Source organism: Fundulus heteroclitus, chromosome 18, assembly GCF_011125445.2.
Source record: "Fundulus heteroclitus isolate FHET01 chromosome 18, MU-UCD_Fhet_4.1, whole genome shotgun sequence".
NCBI classification, from domain to species: domain Eukaryota; kingdom Metazoa; phylum Chordata; class Actinopteri; order Cyprinodontiformes; family Fundulidae; genus Fundulus; species Fundulus heteroclitus.
In genome coordinates, this window is record NC_046378.1 from 19,785,777 (window position 1) to 19,811,511 (window position 25,735).

A 25,735-nucleotide genomic window follows, 5' to 3' on the forward strand; every position below is an offset into this window, starting at 1 on the left:
TATAAGCATTGCTGCTCTCTGACATGTATGGCGAAGATTAACCCCAAACTCATGCAGAATCTTCCAGAGTGCAAAAAAAGACTTTATTGAAACAATTTATGTAAAACAGCTCTACAAGATACAATACCTAAATTGCTTCATATTCTTTTTATGACAACTATTTACAAACGATTCAAAAACCTCTTATAGAAAAATATGTTCAACCACGCTATCTACAATTACAAAAACAAAAACAAAAAAAAAACATCAGTGGAAACGTTAAGGCACTTGATTATCACAGAAAGGCCAAAGTGACGAATGTTTCACTTATTTGGTTCTTTAGTTCGCAGGAAACGGCAACAAGACGGGTAAAAACTTTCTGCTTATATGGTGAAAGACCGTGATGGAGGTAAGACAATCCAAGACATTTACTTCAACACATCAGACAGACATAGCTTAAGTTGGTCCCATTCATTCAAGAACGTCTTCTTGAACTGCATGTAACGACCAAAGATTTTAAAATGTATAAATTAAATATTTAAGTGATTATAACAAAAACACAAACAAGAAAAAAAACAAAACGATTTAAGGCAGTGGAGCCTACAGCTTAAATCTACCAGAAGATGGCAGTAAACATTACAAAAAAAACTTGAAACATGCTGAGGGTTTTTTGTTTCTAAAGAAGAAAACCATAGGCCCTTAAAAAGTTGTATTTCTGCTAAATCTGGCTTATTTGGCACTTTTTCTAACAGCGTCAGAACAGGAATGGGCAAGAGCTGCTCCTTAAAGGTAAAAATGGGGTGGGAAGAAAAGCTGTATGGCAAAGACATGACTGGGGGAAAAAAAACAAACAAAAAAAACATCACACCTGCATAAACAATATCCCAGGAGTTATAAATGTCTTAGAACAATACTTTTTCTAAAGGACCCGTGGGTTAGAAGTGTAAGAAATAAATCGTCGAGAGCAGCATGGGAAGATCGTAGAGCAGCCCTCGGTGATTTTGTTTTGCAGCCTAAGCAAACACAAGGCCCCTGTTGGCGAGACGTTTTCTTTGTGAACCTGTTTGTTCTGACGTAAACTGGTGCTTGAACTGGCCATATACGTTCACAGAGCTGTAGAGCGTAGAAAAATCCACCATCCTTATTGGCCCTCACCAAAAAGGGAAGACAAAGTTTTTTTTATCTCCCTCCATTGCGATAAAAGGTGTTGGGACGAGTTGTTCTTCTTCTGGTGTTTCATTCTCTACAATGCAGCGTTTAGCTTTGTGCACATCGTAGCTTGTTTCAGAGGTCACTGTTGTTGTTTTGTGTCCCCCCCCCAACCCTCCTCCAATAATTCTTCCAAAAGAGGCACAGGCGTGGTAGCTTTTGGCAAAGTATTGATCATAACAGTAATGTGTCATTTATTTGTCCTTCCTTTCGTGGTGGGTCACTTGGAACCCGAATATATCTCTTTTTTTTAATATATATAAAAAGGTTAATTCACCATCTCGCTGACCAAGACCTAAGTATTGCCCTTTAGAGAACCGCTGGAAAAGCACCGGCTTGACTCGGGAACTGTTATTTTTCCTCGAATTTTTAACCTCCCAGTGGAAGAAAAACCAACAACAACCTAAGTCTCCTCGTCCCACAGACACAGCTGCTTCTGGGGAACGTAGTAGGTGAAATGGTAGCCCTTGCTGCAGCTCCTGATGCCGCACTTGTAGGTGGCGCCCTTGGCCGCGCCGTCCCGGCTGCGGCAGTACTTGAGCAGACACGGGTACCACTCCAGACGCAGGCCGTACGTGCAGAGACACGGCTGCCACAAGTCTTTAGTAGAGTGACAGGCCTGAAAGCCGGGCGCCTCCGTCGTCCGCGGCAGGACCTCGAACATTGAGCCGTCTACTCCTGCAACACAAAAGCGGGCCTTGTCAACAGGAGTTAAAACAAAAGCATGCCATCAGACAGTTGTGTGAAACCATCCCCTTGCGCTTTCACTCAATTAGAAACTGTATTGGGCTGAAGAGGATAAACAAAGTGGTAAAAAAAAAAAAAAAGAGGGCAGATGGTGGGCTCGGAGCAGACCTTTGTCATGTTAAAGAGATGCTTGCGCGATTCCCTCTGGATATGATGGCGCTCGTTGAACCATGACCATCAAGAGTGTTTTCTCCCAAACATAGCTGTCAGTGAACAAAGGTGCTGTCATACCGATTCTCTTCAGCCTTGACAAGTGGGCTTTGCCTGCTGCTACAAACCCATATCTGATCGTGGAACAACCGGGCAAATAAATATTAAAAACACATTCCAGAAGACGACGTCAACCGCGTTCGGAGAGACGCAGAGACGAAGTGAAACCAACCCGAATCCGCGCACGCGTCAGCGACGAGGTCCGATTACCTTTCTCCAGCCAGTGTTTCATGTCCGCCTCCCTCGTGTAAATGGCCTCATGAGCTTCGCTGCACATGTTGCGGATGTGGGAGCTGAGCTGCCAGGCCCGGCTCAGATTCACCGCCGCGCTCATCGTCAGCTGCTCCAGCCCTTTCCGCTCCTCCGCCAGCCGAATGACGTGAGGGTTTTTCTGAGGAGATTGGCACAAATGATTCAATACTAGCAGCCCAATGTATGCTGAGACTTAACAGGTGCCTAAAGAAAAACAAAAACTCTGATTTGGTTGTTAAAGTTTGGTTACGTATGTGTGTTGTTTTTTTTCTGTGATTCAAAATGAAAAACTTGAGAGGGGTTTACAAGTCTATTGGTTAGGGTAAAAGCTCTTAAATCTTTTGGGAGTTAAGATTTAAGAACACTGGGATGGATGGATGGATGGATGGATGGATGGATGGATGGATGGATGGATGAATGGATATAAGAACAAAAGGATTCATGAAATAGAGGAGGAAGAAAGTAATAAAGGACACTAGGAAAGAGAAAAAGACAAAGGATCCATCAGAATAGCTTCTAGCTCCTGTTCCTTGGCCTTTCATGGGGTCAACAGTCAGAACTCAATCGTGGGGAGGAAAGACGCTTCGGACAGCCTTTAACTCTGACGTCATTACGTAACGGAAACGCACATGGATATTAGATCTGAGCCTACAGCCCTCCGAAAATTAACTACAAAGTGCTCAATCTCTTCACTCGTTAACACGTAACGCAAAGAATTGTGGGATACCTAAAGGGTTCTTGGTGCCGGTAAGGGATGTCACGGAGTTCCTAGGCCAAACTAGCCGTTGGAGGAAGCATACAGGCTACTTTTCCTACCTCCTTGCGCTGATCATGGCGACCGCTGACGCGCTTTGGCTGAAGAGGGTATCCGGATTGAGCCAAAGGGCTCAAGGAAAGGATGGGAGGAAACAACAGGGGAAGGAAGGAGCCAAAGAAGGAAAAAAAAAGGATAACACAGAGAAGAAAGTAGTGAAGGAAGAATATGAGGTAGTGCTAAAGTTTACAAGGACAGAAAGAGTGACTCACATAAAAAAAAAAAAGGACAGCAGTCAGACAATGGGAGACAGGATGCAGTCTGGACACAGATATTTTCCACATTCTCATCTGCTTTTTCAGACCTGGAAAATCGTGAAATCCAATTCCAAATTTTCCCAACATGCGTAGGAACCCTGCGTTTGCCCCCGCAAGTAGGAAACTCAAAACTGTGAAGGCATTCACCTCATGAGGCGAGACAACACATGCGGTCATCATCAGGCCACTCGTAACAACGTGCCCAGAGATCGGGTTTAAATGGCTTCCTCTCCGCGTTTTCATTGACATCTAGGCATTCCTTTAGTTTATGCTTTTAGGGTTGTTGTTTTTTTTATCTTGCTCTAAATAATTCATAGTTGTGGGTCAAGTGGTTTAAACATTATACTAAAGGTGGTCAGGTACTAAAAAATTAGTAAAAAAAGCAGGTAATGTCCAGCGGATAAAAAAACAACAACTTTCAAACATTTTTACAGATTACAGCAAATTCAGATTGACTGGAAGCATAAAGTAATTATGCTCTATAACAGGTTTAGTAGGAGGACAGTCCACCTGTGTGCAACTGGGTGTCATACCTGTCTGAGCCGGGCCATGGACTCGCTGGGGATGATCTCATTGCGGTTGAGGCGAGAGACGAAGCACAGCGCCTGGTACTGGTTCTGCCCCCTCTCAAGCTCGCCCAGGATCAACGCCCGGAATATCTTCACTTCCTGCAAGAGGCCAGGGAGGACGAACACATAAACAAGGCGACCCCTGCACCACGCCGAATCGGGTTGCAATAAGTTACTGTTTATGCGCGCGGGCAGATCACAGCTAATACTGTTTCCACTGCGGCGCTTTTTCCAGACGCTCTCAAAGTGATTAAACATGTGGTTGTTCAAAGATGTTCAAACAACTGCCTGGCTAAAGAGGAGTTTATGTTCACCGTGCCAATAAAGCCTCATCTCACTGTTTGTTGATACTTGTATTGTCTGCGGGGGCCTGGCCGGGGTTGCTACAGTGGTGCTCCGGTTATTTGCGGGGTCAAATTAAAGTTTCTGCGTAAAGTTGAAAACGAAACAAAACAAAAAAAAGTCTCCGTTTCCCGTATTTTGGAACTGTATTTGTAGGAAAAAAGTAGATAGCAGGAGTTCCAAGTAAATAAAAAAAAAAGTGTTTCTTTTGGCACGTCGATGACAGACCCAGGCCGTAAAGAGTCCTGACGGGAGCGGGAGCAGGGGGGAAGGGGGGGGGGGGGTGAACCCATGGCATGATGGGAAGCTCCAAAGAGCACAGAGAGCAGACCTGTCTCCTATTCATCAGACACTCCCACCCCCCTATGAGCTCCAAACACCCCTCCTCCACTTTTCACACACCCCTCCGAGGCAGACAGGCTGCTGCGGAGTGGCGCTCTGAGGGCGTTCAGAGAAACCTTGGAATAGATAAACAGCCCACAGATGACCCTCCTTAAACCCTTTGGTCTCTACTTCCTGTTGGGGGTAAGCAGGGGGTTGGTTGGTGGTGGGGGGGACGTTGAGTAACCAGTTGCAGCAGAGCAATGCCTCCTGACTCACAAATGTTTATGCGGCGCAGCTTTTTGAGAGAGAACTTTGCGCGACCCACCGGTTCCTCACTCCGAGAGCCCCCATTCCCCGTGAGCGGCGCTCACGGCAGGCGTACAGTAGGAGCCGGGGTATTACGCAAGGCAATCATGCGATACCGTTTGACCTTTGGAAAAGGCAAAAAAAAAAAAAAACTACAGCGCAAATATTGATTACATCTCCGCGAGCCGGGCCCGGAGGCCGCAGAGAACCCGCAGGGGCGCAGACAGAGGAAATTAGAAACCTCGGCTCCTTCCACGCGGAGATAATAAGACAAAAGCTGAAATGATTAAAGAGGACGTCAAGAGCGGAGGAGACGCACATATATCACAGTGCGATATGAGGAAGAGGGTGTACAATGCTCGCACGGTTGTGGGGGTGTGAGGGGGGCGAGCAAGTTTCATCACATGTGGGTTGAACGCAGAGGCCGCAGCTCGGAGACCTCCCATATTGCAGACACATGGCGCTGCGCTGCACAGCGGTTTGAGCAGGCAGAGGGAGAAACCTTCGCGTATTTGCCCCAGGGTTTTCTGGGTAATTACAGAGAAAGAAGCCGGGCAGCTCCGCCAAAGATACTTCTGCGGAACTGAAGCCACGCTTAAGTTTAGCACACCAGATCTCCTCCTACGCTTTGATGCTCCGTGTCCTGATTAATGATTGCCTTGCTTGTGCAGGAGAACAATGGCGCTGACTGTTGCTAAACTTTTTATTGATCAGTCAGAGCCAAGTGACCATTGGACAATAAAAATAAAAAGAAATCTGAAGGTAGGAGCATGACATTTTGAAACAATCACTTGCTTTATTCTGGAGCCTAAGGGAAAGGGGGGGGGGGCATATTACTGTTACACCCAGATACAAAGATACAGCAGATGCAGCAAACTAAGACTAAAAACAAGCAGAACAGAAAGTGAGGAACTGTTCTTCTGATGAACACTATTCAGGGCACAAATTGGTGGGAGAAGAGAAGTTGCTTAAAAGGAAACAATTTTCCACTTAAAACACGTCAGCTTTTCATTTATGAAGATTCTGTTAAAATGGACTTCCCCAAATAACAGGAGGGATGAACAGAGTTCGAGTTGCTCTGCCTCATCCAATGGAGGCTTATACCTCTACTGTACCTCTACTGTCTAATTCTGGCAATCTCGAAGAGAGGGTAGAGGTGTCCATTCTCTGGGCAACATATGTGGCACCTTTGGCTCACAGGTAGTTTTCTAACCATTAAACATAAGATGACAGGGTCAGTTTGAAATGTCAATGCATTATTTTTGAAACAATTATAAATCTCTCTTTTGCAGCAACTGCTCTCTCAACACACACATGGTGTGACAAAGCTTATGGTGTGTCGAAAAAACAAATTAGAATAGTCATCCAAGAGAAATTAAACATTGTGCAAAATTTGGTATCAGCAGATCAAAGCGATAACTGAAGAAAACTGGGAATCAGAAACTGACCTTAAAAAGGTGCATAGCTATGTTATTTAGTTATTTATATTATCACGTCCTACTGGATGTTGTTATTTTGGTGTTTTATGCTTTGTTTTTGCTCAATTTGTTAGAAAATAACACCTTTTGTGTTTATTTATGATTTTAACAGAAGTACGTACGGCGCATGCACAGCAAGGGTTAAAACAAGGAAGCAACTAACGGCTATTAGCATCTCCAGGCGAAACAATGAAGACGGTTTTTAGATCGAAAAACGAGTAGTGAAGGGCTTCGCCTAGTCTTTCTAAAAGGTATGTTAAGAAACGGACTAGATGGTAACACATTTTACTGCAAACTCTCTAAGGCCAAGCATCAGTGAGGCCTTCAGAAATGCATAAACGCATTTAGGTCATCATAAATCACCTTGTAATGGCAAACCCAGCACTAAAATAAAGGCATGTTTCCCCAACAGGAACCAAAAACGAGCCGTTTTCTGGGGTTGATATTATCACGCCAGCATCTCTACCTTATTTACCAGGTAAGAAATGTATCACAGAAAAAGGACTTGATTTTACTACAAACTTCTGAATGATAGTACCAGATATTTCAAACTGAATTTGAATTGTTTTCAACGTGATAGCTAAGCCTTCCCTCCTCAGATCAGAATCCTTTCCAATTAAAAATTATTTCTGTTTTTTTGGTATGAAAATAATCAAAACGTGCAATGAGTGAATGTTTCAGCCACTTTCTTGCATGACCATGACCACGTTCAGTATCAGTCAGGTAATAACAAGCATTACTTTGTGTCTTTGACAACAAAATACAGTTTCACAGGCTACGTAAAAAAAAAAAACACAAATCCTGTCTGCACTGACGGTAATAAGAGGATTAAATCAGTTTCACAAAGAGTAAAGCTCATGTTTCGCTTTATTTAACTGCTGCAGATTTTACATTATCAACCTATCCTTTAGTTAAACTAATATTTGGGGTTTAAACTGTTAATATTTCAAAACAACTATAAGTCCTATGAAATATTAGTACGATTTTAAGAAAAAAGGCTTGTGGTTTAAGTCCTTTTGGGGCACATCTCTCTGGCTTTGGTGCTGAGGATTTCTTATGATTGTGAAGAGATTATATCACAGTTTGACATTGTAAACACTGTGAAACGAGAAGTTTATGCCTACAACACTGGGTTTAAATTGTGAGCGGACTTGTCTCACCTGTTCTCTCTCCTCAAAACTAATAGAACAGCTGAACTAATTTGTTGCAGCTACTCTCTATACAAGTTACACACAATAGTTGCTGTGACAGATTCATCGGTTCTAGTTTTACTGCTGAAAATCATGGCTTTTAATTCCTGGATGGCAGACTCCCTTCCAACACTTGTTAACGCTGCTGCAGTGGGATTTATATACCAGTCAGGGTTTGCTGGTGTAATGGGCCTGTTGGGTATGCATGGGGCAAATGCTCACAAAGTTTTTACCATTACGGTAAAAACTAAGGATACAATTTCCCATATCAGCACAAAACAAACGTCTGGTTCTGGTTATAAAGTTGGTCGAACAACTTAAGAGGAAAAGCCACATTGACTGGTTACATCGAGTCAGTAAAATGACTAAAGATAAATAAAAGTGTTGAAATGATGTGAACAACAGTAAGTACATTTATGCGGCTTCCGTTCAGAGACCGGCCAGCAGGCAGGTGCTGTTGACCACGTGTCGATTAAGTGATCATCAGGAAGTGAGGGTGTCTGAGGAAAAACAGATGTTTTGGCACTTTGCTGCTCTGGAACACTCAAGGCAGAGGAAATGGACCATTAATGATGTTACTGAAGCAAGTGCTGCTGTGCATCAATCTGTAGAGGGCAATTAGGTCATTTCCAGACAGCATGAAGTCCATTACTCTATGGTGAGAAAGAATTTTCACAAGAGGGAAACATGCAAGACAGCTGCCAGACTTCCAAGCAGTGGATATCCAAAACTGTTTTTTTTTTATATCTGAATTGGCATTTCTTTTATTTTAGGGGCCTTGTAAAGACCTGAAGATTTTTTTCATTATTTTCCGATATATAAGACTTTGTCGGTATCCTTCTATTTAAACAATGACTGCTTTACATTTCACAGTATGACATACTGGCCTTTAATATATGAATATCAATTCTTATTAACTGTAGTTAAGATAAATAGATAAATATAGATAAATCCATACACCCCTATGTCATTCATAGTGTATTTATGTGGCAATGGTTGCTAAAAGAATTGATGTTGGAATTTATTTAAGGCCGATAAATGACCAGATGATGTGCTTGTGTGTCTGTTAGGGCTGCAAAATATATTGCAAGTTGATGGTCACAGAATCAGAGCAATATATCTGTATCGCAAAGAACTGTTAGGACAAATATGATCCAGTTATACAAGTACCATGCAATCAATCTCAATGGGGTACCGCGCACGTGACGTCACCGTCTCAAGAGCAACGCCCCTTTTGTCGCTTAGGTAGGGCACACAGGAGAGAAAGCACGGATAACCCAGCTATTACAAGCGCAACAGAACAAGCGATATGACCGACTTTACAGCCGTTAAACTTTCCCAAGACGATGTCCCAGGCACACGGTTTACTGGTCGCACTGTCGAAGAACACACCAACCTTCAGCTCAAACGATGGCTTGAGGTTCGAGGGCTTAAAAAGACTGGAAAACTGGCCGAGTTGATGAACGGTAAGCTTTGTTTTTTTTTTCCTGCGCGGCGATCATGGCAGCGTCGGCCGTTTTTTTTTTTTTGTTGTTGTTTGCAATCACCGTCCAGGAATGGGTATATGTTTAATGTTTGTCTCATTTGAAATGTTTTTGAGTAAGCTATCCTGGTAGCAGGCTATCATGTTAGCGCCTGCTACCAGGATAGCCTATATGCTGTCATGGTAGCAGGCGCTACTTTATTAACATGTCGGCCACCAAAATACTCTTACCTTGACTTGATGTCGCTGGAATTGGGTCAGGATGTTCTTCGGTTGGGCCCTTTCCTCCGACAAAATGCTTGCTACATATGTACTTGAATTTGGTAACTTTTTCCGGGTTGAACTGTTGTGTAGGCCGACCGCCCCGGTCCAAGCGCACACATTTCTCCTTGGCAGTCTTGAAGAAAACATCCTTCATATGCGGCCGAGTCGCTGTTGCACGTTCCATAGCAACAATGTTTAAAAACCATGGTCTTAGATTTGGAAAAAGCAGTCGTTTACCGAGTAAAACCTAGGCTAACGCACATCTCTTTTACAGCAAAACAACGGCGGCTTTCCGGAGTTTGCCCCACTGCGTACCACGTGATGTGACGTCATCGTGACGTTGTGTTTCTAAAAATAGCTCGCGCGCGGTACCCCATTACTAGTAATGTATTTGATGATTGTTGTTTAATGCATAAGGAACTGTTTCATGAAGGCATTTACATGTTCCATTGAAATCAATATAAAACTGTATTGTCACAGTTAGGTTGAGTAAACTTTGTTGCAATCAAACTGATCAACTTAATTTTTTCCCCAGTATCTGGTTCCACTATATGTTAGCAATTTATCCAATGACTAGAAATGACATTGGAAAAATGTCATTTCTAGTCATTGCTCCAAATGGAGCAGTCCCAGACTGATCATGTGCAAAACTAGAGTGCTACACATTATCAACCTGGCCAGGTAATTTAATATCAACACAAGGAGAAACACCTCATATTAACCTCACCATATTTACTGTACAGAATAGCCAGCAATTTTCCCAGTCCAATAAACATTCTTCCTCCTGTATGCTGTGGACAGATGCTCTGCCCCCCCTTATATTTCCAGCTGCGAGAACATATCTCCAGCAGAAAATCTCCAGCTGTGAAGTACATGTGTGAACAACAGAAAGCGGACCAAATTGTCCAGTTTTTTTGGATTTTGTCCAACGACCTTGTGTGAAAAAGGTTTACGATAGAGGTCGGAGACACTCTTCTGTGAGCAACTCTTCTGTTGAAGGAAAACCTGCTTTGCCTTCAAGTCAGTGAGTTTTGGATGCAATCTCTTACAGAGGCTGAGGTAATTCTAAATAAAGGCATCCTTAAACTGGAAAATGAAGAGCGGCCAACAGCCATTTATAATATGTCCTACATTGGGTAAAAAAGACTCACCCATCAATTACTGCATTTTCCCTAAATAAAATATATAAAAAAAATTAGAGGCTTGCAGACACAACTTAGAGAAAATCACCAGGCATGGACATTAGGAATCAAAATAAAATCTTTGGCTTAAAAGTCAGCCAAAGCCATAATCAAGAGGACGGCATAGCCATGAGCCCTGTTCCACCGACCGTTCCAGTGTAAGTGTCTGCACAGCTAAAAACAATCCACATAAGTACAAATTTAGTGACTTTGCTCGCTTACGCCCCAGACTTTAGTGCATTCGACAAACTAGCGCTGGATACCAGCCAAACACGGGTCTGTATTTATACAACCTGACGAGAGAGAGAGAGAGAGAGAGAGAGAGAGAGAGAGAGAGAGAGAGAGAGAGAGAGAGAGAGAGGAGGAAGAGAAGAGAGAGAGGAGATCGAGAGTGAGCGGAGGAGGAGAGAGCAGAGACGAGAGGCGAGAGAGGAGAGAGAGAGAGAGAGAGAGAGAGAGAGAGAGAGAGAGAGAGAGAGAGAGAGAGAGAAAGAGAGAAAGAGAGAGAGAGACTTGTTGCAATGGTTGCTACCTTCAGTGGGCCAGATTATTTAGGAGGTTCACAAAAGCCCATTCACACAGTGAAAGGGTGCCATTTACAGTGAAGTTTCACTGCAAACCATCAAGCCAAACACAATCATTTGAAGAGAAAAAAAAAAAAAAACAGCAAAAGATTTGTGTATATATTCTTGGGTGCTAAACTAACTTGAATGTGAGGATGGTTATTGACATGTGGGCACAGAAAGCGTATGGACTGCTGCCCCTGTGCAGGGGGGGTTCTTCCTGTATTAAATCCCTTCTAACACCCCTGTGTGTTGATAAGGGCGGCTGAAAAGGACTGCTGCCACAGCCACACGTTGAGTCATTTGAGATTAATGTGGGTCTAGGCATTTTAGCTGCGCCTGAAATGATTGTTTTTTTGTTTGTTTTTACAGACCATTTAAACTGGACCCCCCCCCCCCTGCCCATTTCATCAAAGGCTTGGACTGTATATGACACAGACTCTAACAAGGGGCATTTGTCTTTTTTTTTTTTTTCTTCATAAATCCAAGTGATGATTTACCTCATTTACTTTTGAGATCCAGAGTGAACCCCAGCAGCTCTAAAGGTCACTTTTTAGAAAACCAACACACAGCTTTACCTAGCGGGGTCATAAGTAGGGTCTTTGCCTTGGAGTAGGAGAGGAGCCAGTCCAAAAGCACAGGTGTGGCCAGGGATTAAAGATGCGTTTGGGAGTCGGAGTCGGAGAGACGAGCGCAGACAAAAGGAGCAGAGAAAAAAAAAAAAACGCTGAGCGGAGAAATGCTTGAGTTGAAGTTAATTACAGATACTCCAAGGGAAGGAATGTGGAGTCACATTTAGGGCTGGTCACACCTGGCTGCCCAAAAGACCTAACCAATTAGTAAACAGAGTCAGTGAATGGACAATCAAAACACCGGAGGCCGTGGAAAGAAAGACGCACCCTTTGGCTATTCTGCTGAAAAGAATGCTGTTAACATCAGCTAAGGAAAGACAGTCATCACTGGCGTCAGACTTCTGTTTTTAGGACACACAAGCTTTGCACACTCGCCGTAGACCCCCACAAGGGAACTATGCATCCATTTGCACAGTCTGGATGCAATTAACCAGACAATCAAACAGTTTACAGAGACTTTTGCATTCAGGAAATTAGAGGAAAGGAAACAATGGGTGTCGGTAAAAAAAGGAAATGAGGCAAATAGATAAGGAATAAACAAGGATAGCTCCAGTGCCATTAGACCTCTAAACTCTACTCCATATCTTTTTATATCCAGTTTCAGGATTTTTTTCACAATAAAAGATAGAAAAAAAACAATTATGGGATTAATTAAACTGAATGACAAACATTCAAATGAATTGGTCTAATAGGACTAATTAAAGGTCAACTGAAGGAGTATCAAAAGAAAAATGACATTATATTGTGCTAAATAAAGTTAGTTACATCGATTTAACTGCTAACATTATTTTCTTTTTATTACCGTTTGACAAATAAAAGGAATTAAGTGACTAAAGCTCTATAACTTCAACAGGCATTGAAAACTAAAGCAGCTCTGTATTTGGCAAAGGGGACATTTCAGAATGCTTTGTTTGAAACTGAGGTTTTGGCACCTTAACCTTTTTTTATTTTTGTTGTTGCCAGGAGCACTCCTTAAACCTCAAAGATTGTTTGAAAAAGATAACAACCATGTAAACGGCAAGCCACAACCGCTCTCTCCTTATCCATCCATGGTTACTAACTTAGTCCGAGGTAGTAAGCTAAGCGGTCCAGACATTATACAGAACACATATAGAATATCTCCTTGTGTGGGTGTCTGAGTTATAAAGATGGAAGGTCATTTCCCCATCTTCCTTCGCAGCATTTTTAATGAACATCTGGCCTGCTAGTGGGAGGGGAGCAAAGGATAAAGACACCAGCTGGAGGCCACATGGGACCAGCCACAACACAACCATTGAAGAAGGTGCTTGTAGAGTCCGAGTAAAGCCGGGCGTACACTGTACGAGTTTTTCCCCTTTTCGGGCCGATTCTTCAGTCGTGCGAGCATTTTTTGAATCGGCCGAATTTCAGCTTGATCGTAGAGGGGGGGAGGAGGGGGGACTGGCTTCTCACGACTACCTCCAGATCAGGAATCGGACGATCGGTGAAAATCAAACATGTTTGAAATTCAGTCGGCTGTCGTGAGGTTTTCGTGAGCGCATCCTGCTGTTCAAGCAGAGCTACGAGGGGGCGCCCTCCCCTCCTCTCCGTCCCCGCCAGCGGAGGGAGGGAAGCGGGCGTCCCTGAAGCAACCTCCGGCCGGTGTTGGGGAGGGCGAGCCGTCCGGTCCGCGCAACGCGCTGGCCGCCTGTTTCGGCACTCCTCCGCTTGCTGGGGGGGCGGGCCGGGCGACCTGCCGTGCCGCGCGGCCGCCGGTGCGTCTCGTCTCTCCTCTCTCCCCTCCGTTCCCCTGACGCCCGGTGCCTCCTGCGGGCTTCGCCAGAGCTGGGCTCGAACCCCTGCTCTGGGTCCCTGTCACCTACCGTCGCTCGCCTGCCTCTGCCACCACAGCAAGCGGTCCCAGAGGGGACACGACGTACAGTGTGAGCAGTCCGGTCTCGTCCGAGCGTCGCGCCGCACAGATCGTGAGCGGTGAACTTTTAAACCCCGCGGTTCCCTCGCACAGTTTGAGATGTATATAAGTACCACGACTGAAAAAACTCGTACAGTGTACGCCCGGCTTAAGCAGGAAACAAAGGATGACCAGGGAAAGGACTTCAGTCCTTCTGAAAATAAAAAAAACATTGCACTTTATTCTCACAATGTCACAAATTCGCTGTTATCCGAAGGTTACAGATGAGAGGATGTGGGAGTGATGTGCCACGCAAACAACCACCTGGCCCAAACAGTGTGCTAAATAGTCAAACAAAATGTAAGGAAGCATCACAAACCCCCCCCCCTCCCCAAAAAAACAAAAACAAAAGAGAACTACCTAGAGGATTTTCAGGGTTTCAGTTACTCGAATGATTCAAACAATCATTTCAGCCCTACAAAGAACTTGTATTGCATTTCTTCATTCAAGGCTTGGTTTCATTTGAACTTGTTTTGTCCTGTGTTTTAAGAAAGACATATACCTCAACATAGACATATTATGATAATGTAGATAGTCAGATGTTCAACACTCAACTTAAAACTATGCCATCAACTGTCTAAACAGGTTTGTGGCATCTAAAGCAAATATCTTGCATACCGTTTGATGACATGTCTATTTTTAATACCACAGGGTTTCCTCCACTTTACATAAGTCCCTAGGCTATACTTGTCATACTGGCAGACTAAGCCCTGTTTATTTATTGTAAATACATTTTTTCATACACCAGTAACACCGATACCAAAGATGGAATAGGTACGGATGTCAACATAGTTGATGCCTCTGTGTTTGAGAGCAACATTAAAAAGCCAGTAAAGACCCTGTCTGCAACAGTTTAGCAAGAAACCTCCTGGACAACATAAGCTAATGCTAGCTGGACCGACACGGACGGCCCAATGACTGGGTACTGTTGGTCGGAGTTGTGAAGTGCTGCACCACGGAACCCTCTGTGCACCTTCCCCATCGGCGCAACCCCCCCGCCATTCATTACTACAACTACCGCCAGAATTAGCCAGCTTTATGGGGGAAACCTTGCACAAGTTTAACGTTGCATGACCTTATAGCCGCTTACTGATGAGTCACAATTCTTTGTTACAACAGACGTGTGGGAAAGTTTTCCTTGTAGTACTGCATATCTGAATCAGACGCACTTCCTAGAACAGGTGACACCTATAAGGACGCGAACAAGTTTCTGCAAGTGACAAAGTGAGACAGTGTTTCAGACTTAAGCAGGAAGCAAGGTGTGGCAAAACTGTACTGACTTGCAACCAACGTGTGTGACAAAAACAACCAATTGTTGCTTCACTTGGAAAATGTGGGTATTTCTTGAACTCAAATAGGGTAAAGGCGCACAGGAGATGGACTTTGTCAGTAAAGGTCAAAGTCCAAACTCAGCAAAACACACCAACTGAATTAAAAACGAGCATAAGGCAAACCTATGTGTAACACAGTAAAGCAAAAGCCAACAAACCTGCCTTTCCACCCACAATGTCCCGTTTGTCATGAGGGTGTGTTAAGTATCTCCAATTCATTTTAGCAGAAAACTCTTTGTTCGGCATCTCTCTGAGCTTTGAAGATGTTCCGAAAAGCACACTACAATGAACTGACCTGGGGGGAAACAACTGGGGCCGACACACAATCCACAATTTTAGGTTGGCATGAATTGCAAATCAGTTTAACAACTCAAGCCCTCTCACCATAGTGCCATTATTTACAAAACCCAGGTCCTTTAACATGATAATGAGGGATGGTGTCAAGTGGCTTCTAGTCATCTGTTGACCCATCATCAATACAAAAGGTCATTCTTGCTACGTCTCCACTGATGTGGATTCACTTTCCACTAAAAAAGGGTCACATAAAGCTGTCTTTTTGAAATCTGCAACATGGGACTGATATAAAACAGCTGTAACCATAAATACTATTTTATTTACACTATGCCTTATTGGTGATAAGTAATCCGTCCATCTAGTGAAATATGGCATGTAAGTGGAGACAGAAATCTTGCAGTTCTTTGACCATTGTAAATCGGCCTGCAGCATGATCAAAGGTTCACTGATATTTAAATGTTGAGCTCAGTCTCTAGCTTTTGGCCACATTCACACGAAGCCGAACAAAGCCGAATTAAGATATGTATAGGCCTAAAAAGTCATAACCTGGATCTAAGGACAACGTAACACTTTCATAGACTGAGGTTGCAATTTAACCGGTGTGGGGTCTTGACCCACTTCAGCGCCTCAAATAAAAGTGTTAGTGGCAAAGCATATGTATGCTAGAAACATCTAACAATAAAACCGCTCTTAAAGTACATAAAAGCCTCATACTGGCTGCTTGTATGGATATCTGTGGTCCCCTCTCTCTTCAAATGTTAGTTTGTGAGTTGCAGGCAGATGATTTAGGAGCCACTAAAGAACCCGTGACGTTTTCCAATGCTAGAGAACAAGCTCAGAGCCATATCAATAAACATGTCTCTTCCAGATAATGTAAAATCTTCAGTTGGATTCTGAATTTCTGTAAAAGGATCACAGCCCAGGGAGACAGTTTAACACCACAAATCTCATTAATCATTGTCAGTATTCTTACTAGGCAAGGGCAGGGTTCCAGCATCGAGGTACGCAAAGGGTTTAAAAAGTTACAGCCTCAGAAGTTTAAACTCAGGTTATACTTAACATGTTAGTCAAGCATGTTGGAAAAATAAGCATTATTTGGTCTTCTTTGTTCAATTTGATTGGCCAACTACTAACAACTTATTTCCTGGCTTGGAATTGCCAATTATGATTTCTTCTTCAAGAGAAAGTAGCCATGTTTAAATGTTAACTTTGAGCAAACTTTTAAAACGTCACAAAAAAGAAAATGTGAACCAGATGTGTTTCAATCTACTGGTTTGTAGCGAATTAACCAGGCTGCGCAAAGTGTAATGTCGTTATTGGTTGACGTTGGCAGTAGCAAACAGGAAGTAGGGGTTGCTAACTAGCACAGACCACAGACCAGTAATGGAGCGAGGTTTTAATGAATGTGTTGATTTTTCTTTCTCGCGGATGAGACTAAAAGACACTTGAGTCTCTTCGTCGGTCCACACATACCTGTTGTTGCTTCCAGCCCTGTTTTCGAACGTTATGGGAACATTCAGGAAGACCGTGGCAGCATAAACAGCCAATCAGTCACGTGGGGCTAACGTTCCCTATGTCAGAACTAATTCATCAAATGTGTTTCAATCTCCTCTTCAGGGCATTTACTGTTTTTCAAAAAAGTAAAAAAAATTTTTTTTTGCCATTTCCATCAACCTTTTCTAAAATGCCTATTAAAAAAACATTGATGGAAACATGACTAGTGATAGGAGTTTTTCCTTCAAAGCAGTTCTAGCACTATAACAGAGCAGGCATAAGGACCACTTCTTTACTGGTTCTATAAAAAAGGACCCCTTCGGTTTTCCACAGCCGGGTCAATGTGATTGGTAGCAGCCACACTAAAAATTGGGAGCGTCATCACACGGTTTAGAGCAGGATTTATTAGCACTATCTGGAGATAATAAGAAAAGTCAGTGTTTAAAGATCGAGTTGGACAAGGTAATCGTATTCTGGGGAAAATAACAGCTCTCACCATAGATCCATGTGGCATGTTGAACTAATTAAACTGCATGATGGGTAATGTCAAAATAAAGTGCGGGAAAAATAAGAATATAAACAAGCTAGTCTAAATTTTGGTAAATGTTTTTTTTTTAACATGTGATGCAAATCAAAAGTGAAACTAACAAAAACAAAAAGAGCTTCTTTTGGCCAATCACAGAGCTGGTGTGGATATGGCACTATGTTTCGATGCCAGGGTCTGTGCTTGGAGTGGCAGAAACATTAAAAAAACTTCATGACTGGAGTCATTTTAATAGAACAACACAGCTCTTCACATTCCTGCATCAATCAAATCCATTACTTGGTAATGGACGTAAAACTCCATTAGTGCACGCAGGTTTGGCATCAGGAGGCATAATAACGATCCGTCAAGGATGCAAGACATTTCTTCTAGATTAATCTGAGAGACGTGGTTTATGATTAATTTAAGGTCCTACGCAGTCTAACGGCATACATGGTGTCAGTTGCAGAAAAAAAAAAACAGATCTGAATTTAAGTGGTAGCCAGGAAGCTTTTAGATAGATCCCAACCACATTTCTCTTCTGCTACAATTCTGTAAATTACAGCATTTCATAAAAATGTTACCAACCTTTAGGGATTGAACGTATGGATCTACCAAAGCTAAAGAGCTCTTTTTGCCGCAGAATAAGTGGCAAGCAATCATCTCATTCAAGAAATGCCCAAAGTCCAATAATAACCATGTGCTGCGCTTTACTCAACCTGACTCAGAGACCTTGTGAGTTGGCTAAGCCACACCATATTTTCCATATGTCCCGATTCCTTCAGAGGAAACACAGCACTCCAGCAGTTACCGTACAGCTGATCCTCGGGGGGTGGGGGGGATAACCTTTATCCAGAGCCAGCAAACAACTCCAGCATCTGATGACTAAGACGTTTACTTTAACTCACATTTTGGCCTTGCATTCACAAAGAACACAAGACGCAGCAGGCTCTCACTTGGTAAAAGATCCAAGCTTCACTCCTCTAACACATCCAGTCAATAATAAACTCTCGACGCCTTGAAATAGTAAATTAACAAGTTCATTTTATCCCTGACAGACTGACAGCAGAGCCCTGTACTGACTCTCTGTTTGACATTCCTGTTAAAACGCACGGATCACGTTCATCCCAACTGTATACTTATGGAAGCTGGAATTGGCAGCTCATCTGACTTTCCATAAATCTTTGAGATACTGGACAAGAGCTGAATGGAAACCACATGCAAGAAAAAAAAAAAGAAGAGGATGGATGGGGTGGGGGTAGGGGCAGAGAGGAGGCAGACTCTACAACTGGAACAGACACACCAGCCAGCGGAGAAGTAAAGTGATCTAAGAGACTTTAATGGCTTCATTCGGATCAATAAAAGCACATGCACATGGTCCGTTTGCTCCCGGTTTACTGATAAATAACGGACACGTCCCCCTTTCTGTTGCTTTCTCAGATGACTGCCTCTTCTCTTTCAACTCTAAATTAGCGGTTTTGGTTAGCGAAGCAGACGCGCAGATCAAAAAGGTCAGGCATGCCCACTTAATCCCGGTAAATCTCGCCCCCGTCACATCTCGCCAGCCCGTCAGCTCCTGTGTGACAACAACCGTCTCGGACACATGCCTTTCTTGCTTTTTTTTTTTTTTTTGTTAAACCTCTCCTCCCAGGACGGGAACCTCTCCCCCCCCCCCCCCCCCCCCAAAAAAAAAAGCTGCAGCGTTGGCCGGGGGAGGACACTCGATGAGCTCATCTACTTTTGGAAGACTTGGTAAACGTGGCCATTTACGATCTGCTCTTCGACTGGACCCATCGGCTGTGCTGGGGAGTCGGTGGGCGTGCACATCTGGGACGCAACATCTGTCTTGGGTCTCTGCTAAAAGTCACGCTTTGATGGAAAAGGATGAATGAAACTGTCTAACAGAGCTCAGACATGGTTTTACTTTAAATTCTCCAAGGGGCTGGGTTTTACGCTTTGGAAGATATTTCTGTAAAGCCTTAGATTTGTGACCCTTCATGCATGCTTTGGGGTAATGATTTAACTCAAACCAAAAGCCTTGACTTATTTGAGTCTGTAACGATGGCAGATTTATTTGGCAGAGGGGAGAGAGAGAGAGAGGGGGGGGGGGGGGGCAAGATTGTAGGATGTCAAAAACAACAGAAAGTTACTCTGAGTTTCTGATTACCTACCTTCTGCATAGGCCCATTTTGATTTGGATACATAATCTTAAACATTATGGAAAGAACACCGTCTAAATTACAAATTGTTTTCAAGGGCTTATTGTGAAAAGTATTATGGCTCTTTTACTGTGCTGCCCATCAAAGAATACCACAGGTCTAAGGTGACGGTGGCCGGTTAATTAGTCGAGCGATCTGCTCAGGTAAAGCCTAAAGGGTTCATGGATCTCGAAGTACTTTAGATTTAAAACTGCGTCTGAATAAATGCAGAACACATTCCTACAAGACAGAAATGGCCCCTTGATTCAGAAACAAATGGAGAGTTGCTTCAAGTCACACCTCAGATTTAGGAATGACATCACAACAGAGTTGGGCTTGTTAAGGATGCACATCACAAAAGCTGTGGGATCTGCGCTAGAATTAGCAACACAAGCTGGTAAAAATGGGTCTCTCATCATTTCGTGTCATATGACAAGTACGTAAAACAAAAGTTAGATTACAGCAAATTGATAAATGGTAAAAAGTGCTAAAAAAAGCGTCAATCTCTAACTTTCAGTATGTGTTAAAAGTTCGGCAGCCATATTGGACACTTAATTTGGTTCTGCCAGACGACCTCTGAATTTCCCCAGTCGGAAATGCGATTTGAGGTGAGCTTCTCCTTTTAATTTTTGACAGAGACCTCGGAAAATCAGATATCCAAGTTCAAAGTGAACATGGCATTGATAAAAAGTGACTGTGACTGTAGGACTGTGACTGTAGGAGTGAAGGGGCGCCCCCCAGGGATGTGTTCTCTCCCATCTCCTCTTCTCGCTGTACTCTAATCACTGCACATCTGCGGACCCGTCTGTGAAACTCCAGAAGTTTGAATATGGCACCACTGCCATCGGGCTGATCCAGGACGGTGACGAGTTTGCATGCAGACAGAAGGTGGATCAGCTAAACCCGCTAAAGACAGTGGTGATGACGGTGGGCTTAAGGAGAACCCCCCACACTCTGGCCCCCTCTCACTATCCTGAAAGACACACCGTCTACTGTCAATCACTTCCTAAGGATCGCCCTTTCTCAGAACCTGATATGGTCCTCACACATTGACACCATCCGAAAGAAGGCTCAGCAGAGACTGTACTTCCTGCGGCAGCACAAGAGGTACAACCTTCCGCAGGAGCCACTGATCACCTTCTGAACCGCCATCAACCAGCCTGTCTTCTGCTCATCCATTTCCGTGACGTTCAGTTCATCCACAAAACTTGACAGATCCGAACTGCGAGGAACAATTGGGTCTGCAGAGAGGATCATCAGGACCGGTCTCTCATCCATTCATGTCCTGCACAGGTCCAAGCCCAGTAGAAGGGCAGCTATCACTGCTGTCAACCTAAAACACCCTGGTCAAGGGTTCTGACATTTACCCTCAGGTCGGCGCCACAGAGTTACAGAGTGTTCTTATCTTTTCCCTGTGAAATGTTGTTTTTTTTCTCAGTAATAGACTGCTGTTATAGACTGTAGTTTGCTATTCTGCTTGTCTGCCTGTTTTTTTTTTTTTTTTTTTACATGATGCGAGCGTTGGAATTTGAATCAAAATTCCTTGTCTGTACTCGCAAACTTGGTGAATGGTTGATTCTGATTCAGCAAGCCAGCCAACCGGCAGTGTGCAGCAACAGGTGGGGGAGGAGCAGCGTTGCATTACGCTGTCCTCTTCAGAGGGGCTGGGTCCTATCTCCAGCAGGAGATATCATCATTCCATCACAGGGCAACACAGTAGGACAAACAACCACAACCACACACACACACACACACACACACACGACAATTAACCTAATAGTCATGTTTTTGAAAGCTGGAGTACTTAGAGAGAACTCATGCTTGCACAGGGAGAAATGCAGAAATATCACCAGCCCGGGATTTGAACCCGGGACCTTCTTGAGTGACACCAACTGTGCCTCTGTGCAGCCCAAAGTTACAATAATTAAATTAGGTGAAAGTAAAATAAATAAATTAGGTGATAGTCGGTCCTTTTAGTAGGTTACAGGGTAACTATAAAAAAAGTCAGGTCTACAAACTTTAATGGAATCTAATAACTAAAGAGGTTTATCAGACATAAAATGCTTTCCGATCAATTTCTAATAGCCTACATCATTTAAGTAACTAGAAATATTAAACAAAGGACACGTTTCTATATAACTGGGAACTCAGAGAAGTGATCTGTCATCCTAGGAGGAATTTATTTAAAACAATGAAATATGAGCCTCCTCTCACCTGCTTAAAGTCTGCCAGAAAGGTGATGAGGGTCCCGTCTCCTTGCTTAAACTCCAGCGAGATCGAGTCCCTCTCGGTGTCCGCCTCCAGAAGCTCCTCGGTCACCAGCCCGTCCGAGAGCCGGACCCGGACCCGAAGCTCGGAGCCGAGCCCCGCGGCGACCACCAGCACCAGGGCGCAGAGGCGGGCCAGCGTCCGAACCGAAGCCGCGGCGGTGCAACCCGCAAACATCCCCGAAGACGCAAAAGCGACCCCCGACAGAGCAAATAACCGCGGCGAGACCCGGAGACCTGAGTTCATATCCTCCAACTTTCTCCAGCACTTTTCTCCTCACCTCCTCCTCCTCCTCCTCCTCCTCCTCCTTCTCGCGTTAAGTTTTGTCCCTCATGCCCAAAGCTGGCGGGGAGGCTGCGGGGCGCATGGGTCACTGCTCCATATGCTGCCGATGCTTTCCAGAAGTGTGAAGCGCAGTCATGGATATCGGAGCCGCTGAGGGAAATCTCGGCTCCTCACTGCGGCTGGTAACCTCCTTCCATTGAGAGAGAAAAAAAAGAAAAGAAAAAGCCTCTCGCTCCGGTGTTGTCGGGATCATGCGCAGTGGTTCCCTCCCACCCCGACAAAACACGCTCCCACGTTGCTCCGCGTTCTGCTTTGTGTTGATACCTTCTTCCAGCTTTTCTGTCCTCCTTCTGAAATGAACGCGGCCCCGTCACTTCCTGCCCGTAGGTATCCCCGCTGCTCGCCAGCCCTCCTAACTTTCTGTGAAGTCTGTGTGTGTGTGTGTGTGTGTGTGTGTGAGTGAGTGTGAAGTGTTGGTAGTAAACTCTTAAAGCCGTACCAACCTCTCAAAAACGCTGCCCATCCCCCCTAAAGGGCCTCATGTGATCCTCTGGCACTCCAGCGAGTATACGTAGCCTAATAATACCCCGACAGTTATAACAAATGTGCACTGACAACCTGTAAATCACTGCTTTGTCACTGCTGGTATTGCTGTGTAGGCATAAATTAAAAGCAAACTATAACATGCAGCTGGTGGTAAGAAAAAAAGAACCCATTTCATATATATATATATATATATATATATATATATATATATATATATATATATATATATATATATATATATATATATTCTTTTTTATAGAACCCATATATGGGTATGGGTATCTCAGGGTGTACCCCGGCCTCTCGGCCATTGACAGCTGGTGCAGCACCCCTCGCGACGCTCGGGGAGCAATCTGGGGTTAAGGGTCTTGCTCAGGGACCCAGAGTGCAGGTGGTGAGGATCAAACCAGGTACTTTCAACCTTCTCAGAGCGCAAGCGCACTGCTCTAACCACTAGGTCACCACACCTTATATATATATATATATATATATATATATATATATATATATATATATATATATATATATATATATATATATATATATATATGTGTGTGTGTATATGTATAGTGCTTTGTAAAAGTCCTTATAATCCTGGAAGATTTGCACGGAAGATTTCCGTGTATTTTATTTTAGATTTAATTTTTTACATTTTTGTCAAGTGAAATGCAAAAAGTGTGGCAAAAGTGTGGCATGCATGCAGTTCTGACCCACTCAGGGTATGTCCAGCGTCACACGCCGGGGCGATTATGGACACGGGCCAAAGGGGGCCAGTGCCCCAGTAAAACTGGTCCTGGCCCCTGTTATGGCCCCTGTACTAAAGACATTAAATACACTCCTCACAATTATATGCGCTGGCGGAGAATCCATAACTGATTGGTCACTTTGACCAATTTTATTTTTTACCTTTACAGTTTCACTCTAACAAGGATTTAAAAATGAAGGTGTTTCGTGTTTAGCTTCAGCTGTATTGAGATGTGATCACAGATTTCATCTACATGACCAGGGGTCCAAAACCTGCAGTTATTAAACGATTGAATATTTCCCTGTTTTATTTTCTAATTATTTTGTTACGTCCTCCTATGAAAGAACACTTGCCCCACCTTGGCACCCTTGGCAAATTTGGTCTAGAACCACCACTGGTCACACGTTCAGAGTTAAAGTTTCATCTTTGCAAAATATCTCAGTTGAATTTGATGGAGAGCAACTGCTATTTTCTAATCTTATCCTAGCTACTTAGCCTCTTAAGCCTGAGGGTTTATTTTCCAAAAAAAAATAATTTCTCAATTTGTACAAGGCCTAAACTGGGCCTGTGCTAATCCCCCCCCACACACACACACACACATATTTCAGTGCAAACAATGCAATGCAAAGTGTATGTATATGTGTCCCATTTCTAGCACACTTGATTCACTTGATTGCATCCTCATTATACCATCAGGCTCTGCAGAACTCTTTTATTAACCTTTTCATGCAAATCAGATGCGTTTCAGAGGGACAGGGTTCCTGAAGATCATGAGTAGGGACCGCTGCCCTACTTGGCAATAACCGTCCTCTTGCCACTCTTCCTCCCACTTCAGCTGTGTACCTCTACAGCTCATTTGCCTAGCTTTCTTTGTTCTTCTTCTCAGTTTATGTAGACAGCCGTGTTTTAATAGGCTTGCAGTTTCTCCAGTGTGTCTATACAAACACGCATGTGCTGGTTTGAATGGAGTTCTGTGAGATGTTCAAAGCTTAGGGTATTGTTTTTTTAACTCAACCTTGCTTTAAACGTCTCCATAGCTTTATCCCTGACCTCTCTGGTCTGTTTCTTGGTCTTCATGATGCTGTTTTGTTCCCCACTGCTGTCTGACTAACCTCAAACAACTTCACAAAGCATCTGTATTTATACTGAATACATTTCACACAGGTGGAGTCCATGATTAGAAGAGTTTTGAAGGCTCTGGATTTCACCTAAAGGGCTGAACCCTGTTTCAGATTCTTATTTGTAAAATAATCACACATCATTTATCCCCCTTCATCACAATGACACTTTAACGTGTTGGTTTATAAAATAAATTCCCAATTAAATGCTTTAAGGTTTATGGTTGGGGAAAAAACAACAGAAGGGGTTTTAATAATTCTCCAAAGTACTCTATAGATGCAAGAAGAAATATAATGCATCATATATAATACATAATTTAAAGTTTAACTAAAAACATACATCCATTGGATTTACATTAGAATAGTAATTTTATGTAGATAAAGTTGGTTTGGTTTCAACAAAACAAATGGGACAGAGGCTTCTCAAACTGCTTCTTCAGAAGAGGACAACGTTCTGCTTTATACAACTAAAAAATATCACATCCATAATTTCAAACTATATCATGTCACCTTTCTAACAAGTACTTGTAATCAAAACTCTCTGGGAATATGGCAGGAAGGATTACAGTCTGCTGCGACACGTCTTGCGTCAGACAGGTGTCTCTGTTCAGCTTGATGAAACAAACGCTTCATTTTATAGCTATCAGCTAGAAAGATATGTGCAAAGACCAAAGCAGATCTCTGCCACCATGAAGCAACACAGAAAAAATGTTGCAGTGGGTCACACAAGTCTATTTTATAAACCTTTATAATTTTGTATTGATAGGTATATATATAAAAGACTGAAGGTATTCACAACTGAGTTATTTCCTAACACAGAGCTCTGCATTTGAAACATCTTTTGTAAATCAGTGTTTGGTATATTATGGCCAGAGTTGCTCCGTAATATGTAGTAAGAACAAAAATATTATAGTAGTTCAAGAAAACACTATTGTGTTTATTTTTATACTGACCCACACATTTATGAGATAGTTTCTCAATTTGGCTACACTAACGTGCTATCCTGCACAGAACCGAGCTTTCAAGATAAACTGTGTGATAGACGTCTCCTATTCTAAAGGGCAAAGCACATCAACAGCATATGGCCCAAAATATAAACCTCTATGTTCTTTGAAATTATTGCAAATCCCCCCACAGGGGTACAGCCACTTAAAGCAACCTTTTCTGTTTTGTTTAGTTTAAAGCTGTTTCTATCAGATCCTA

At 43.2% G+C, this 25,735-nt stretch overlaps 1 protein-coding gene across 1 annotated transcript; it reads right to left on the reverse strand.

The window, feature by feature from the left end:
• Positions 1-61: 61 nt before the first annotated feature.
• oafa (OAF homolog a (Drosophila)) lies at positions 62-22,560 on the reverse strand. The gene is made up of 4 exons (XM_012868073.3): positions 21,785-22,560; positions 4,002-4,136; positions 2,356-2,536; positions 62-1,866 (listed from the first exon to the last, which is right to left on the reverse strand). The coding sequence occupies exons 1-4, from the start codon at positions 22,082-22,084 to the stop codon at positions 1,592-1,594; spliced, it is 891 nt and encodes a 296-aa protein (XP_012723527.2). The 5' UTR covers positions 22,085-22,560; the 3' UTR covers positions 62-1,591.
• Positions 22,561-25,735: the final 3,175 nt, after the last annotated feature.

Excerpts from the sequence above, each read along its gene's own strand:
- oafa (XM_012868073.3), bottom strand. The coding sequence starts at position 22,084 with ATGAACTCAGGTCTCCGGGTCTCGCCGCGGTTATTTGCTCTGTCGGGG. Across the intron at positions 4,137-21,784 it reads TTCTGGCAGACTTTAAGCAG|GAAGTGAAGATATTCCGGGC; the intron begins GTGAGAGGAGGC and ends GGCCTCTTGCAG. Across the intron at positions 1,867-2,355 it reads GAAACACTGGCTGGAGAAAG|GAGTAGACGGCTCAATGTTC; the intron begins GTAATCGGACCT and ends TTTGTGTTGCAG.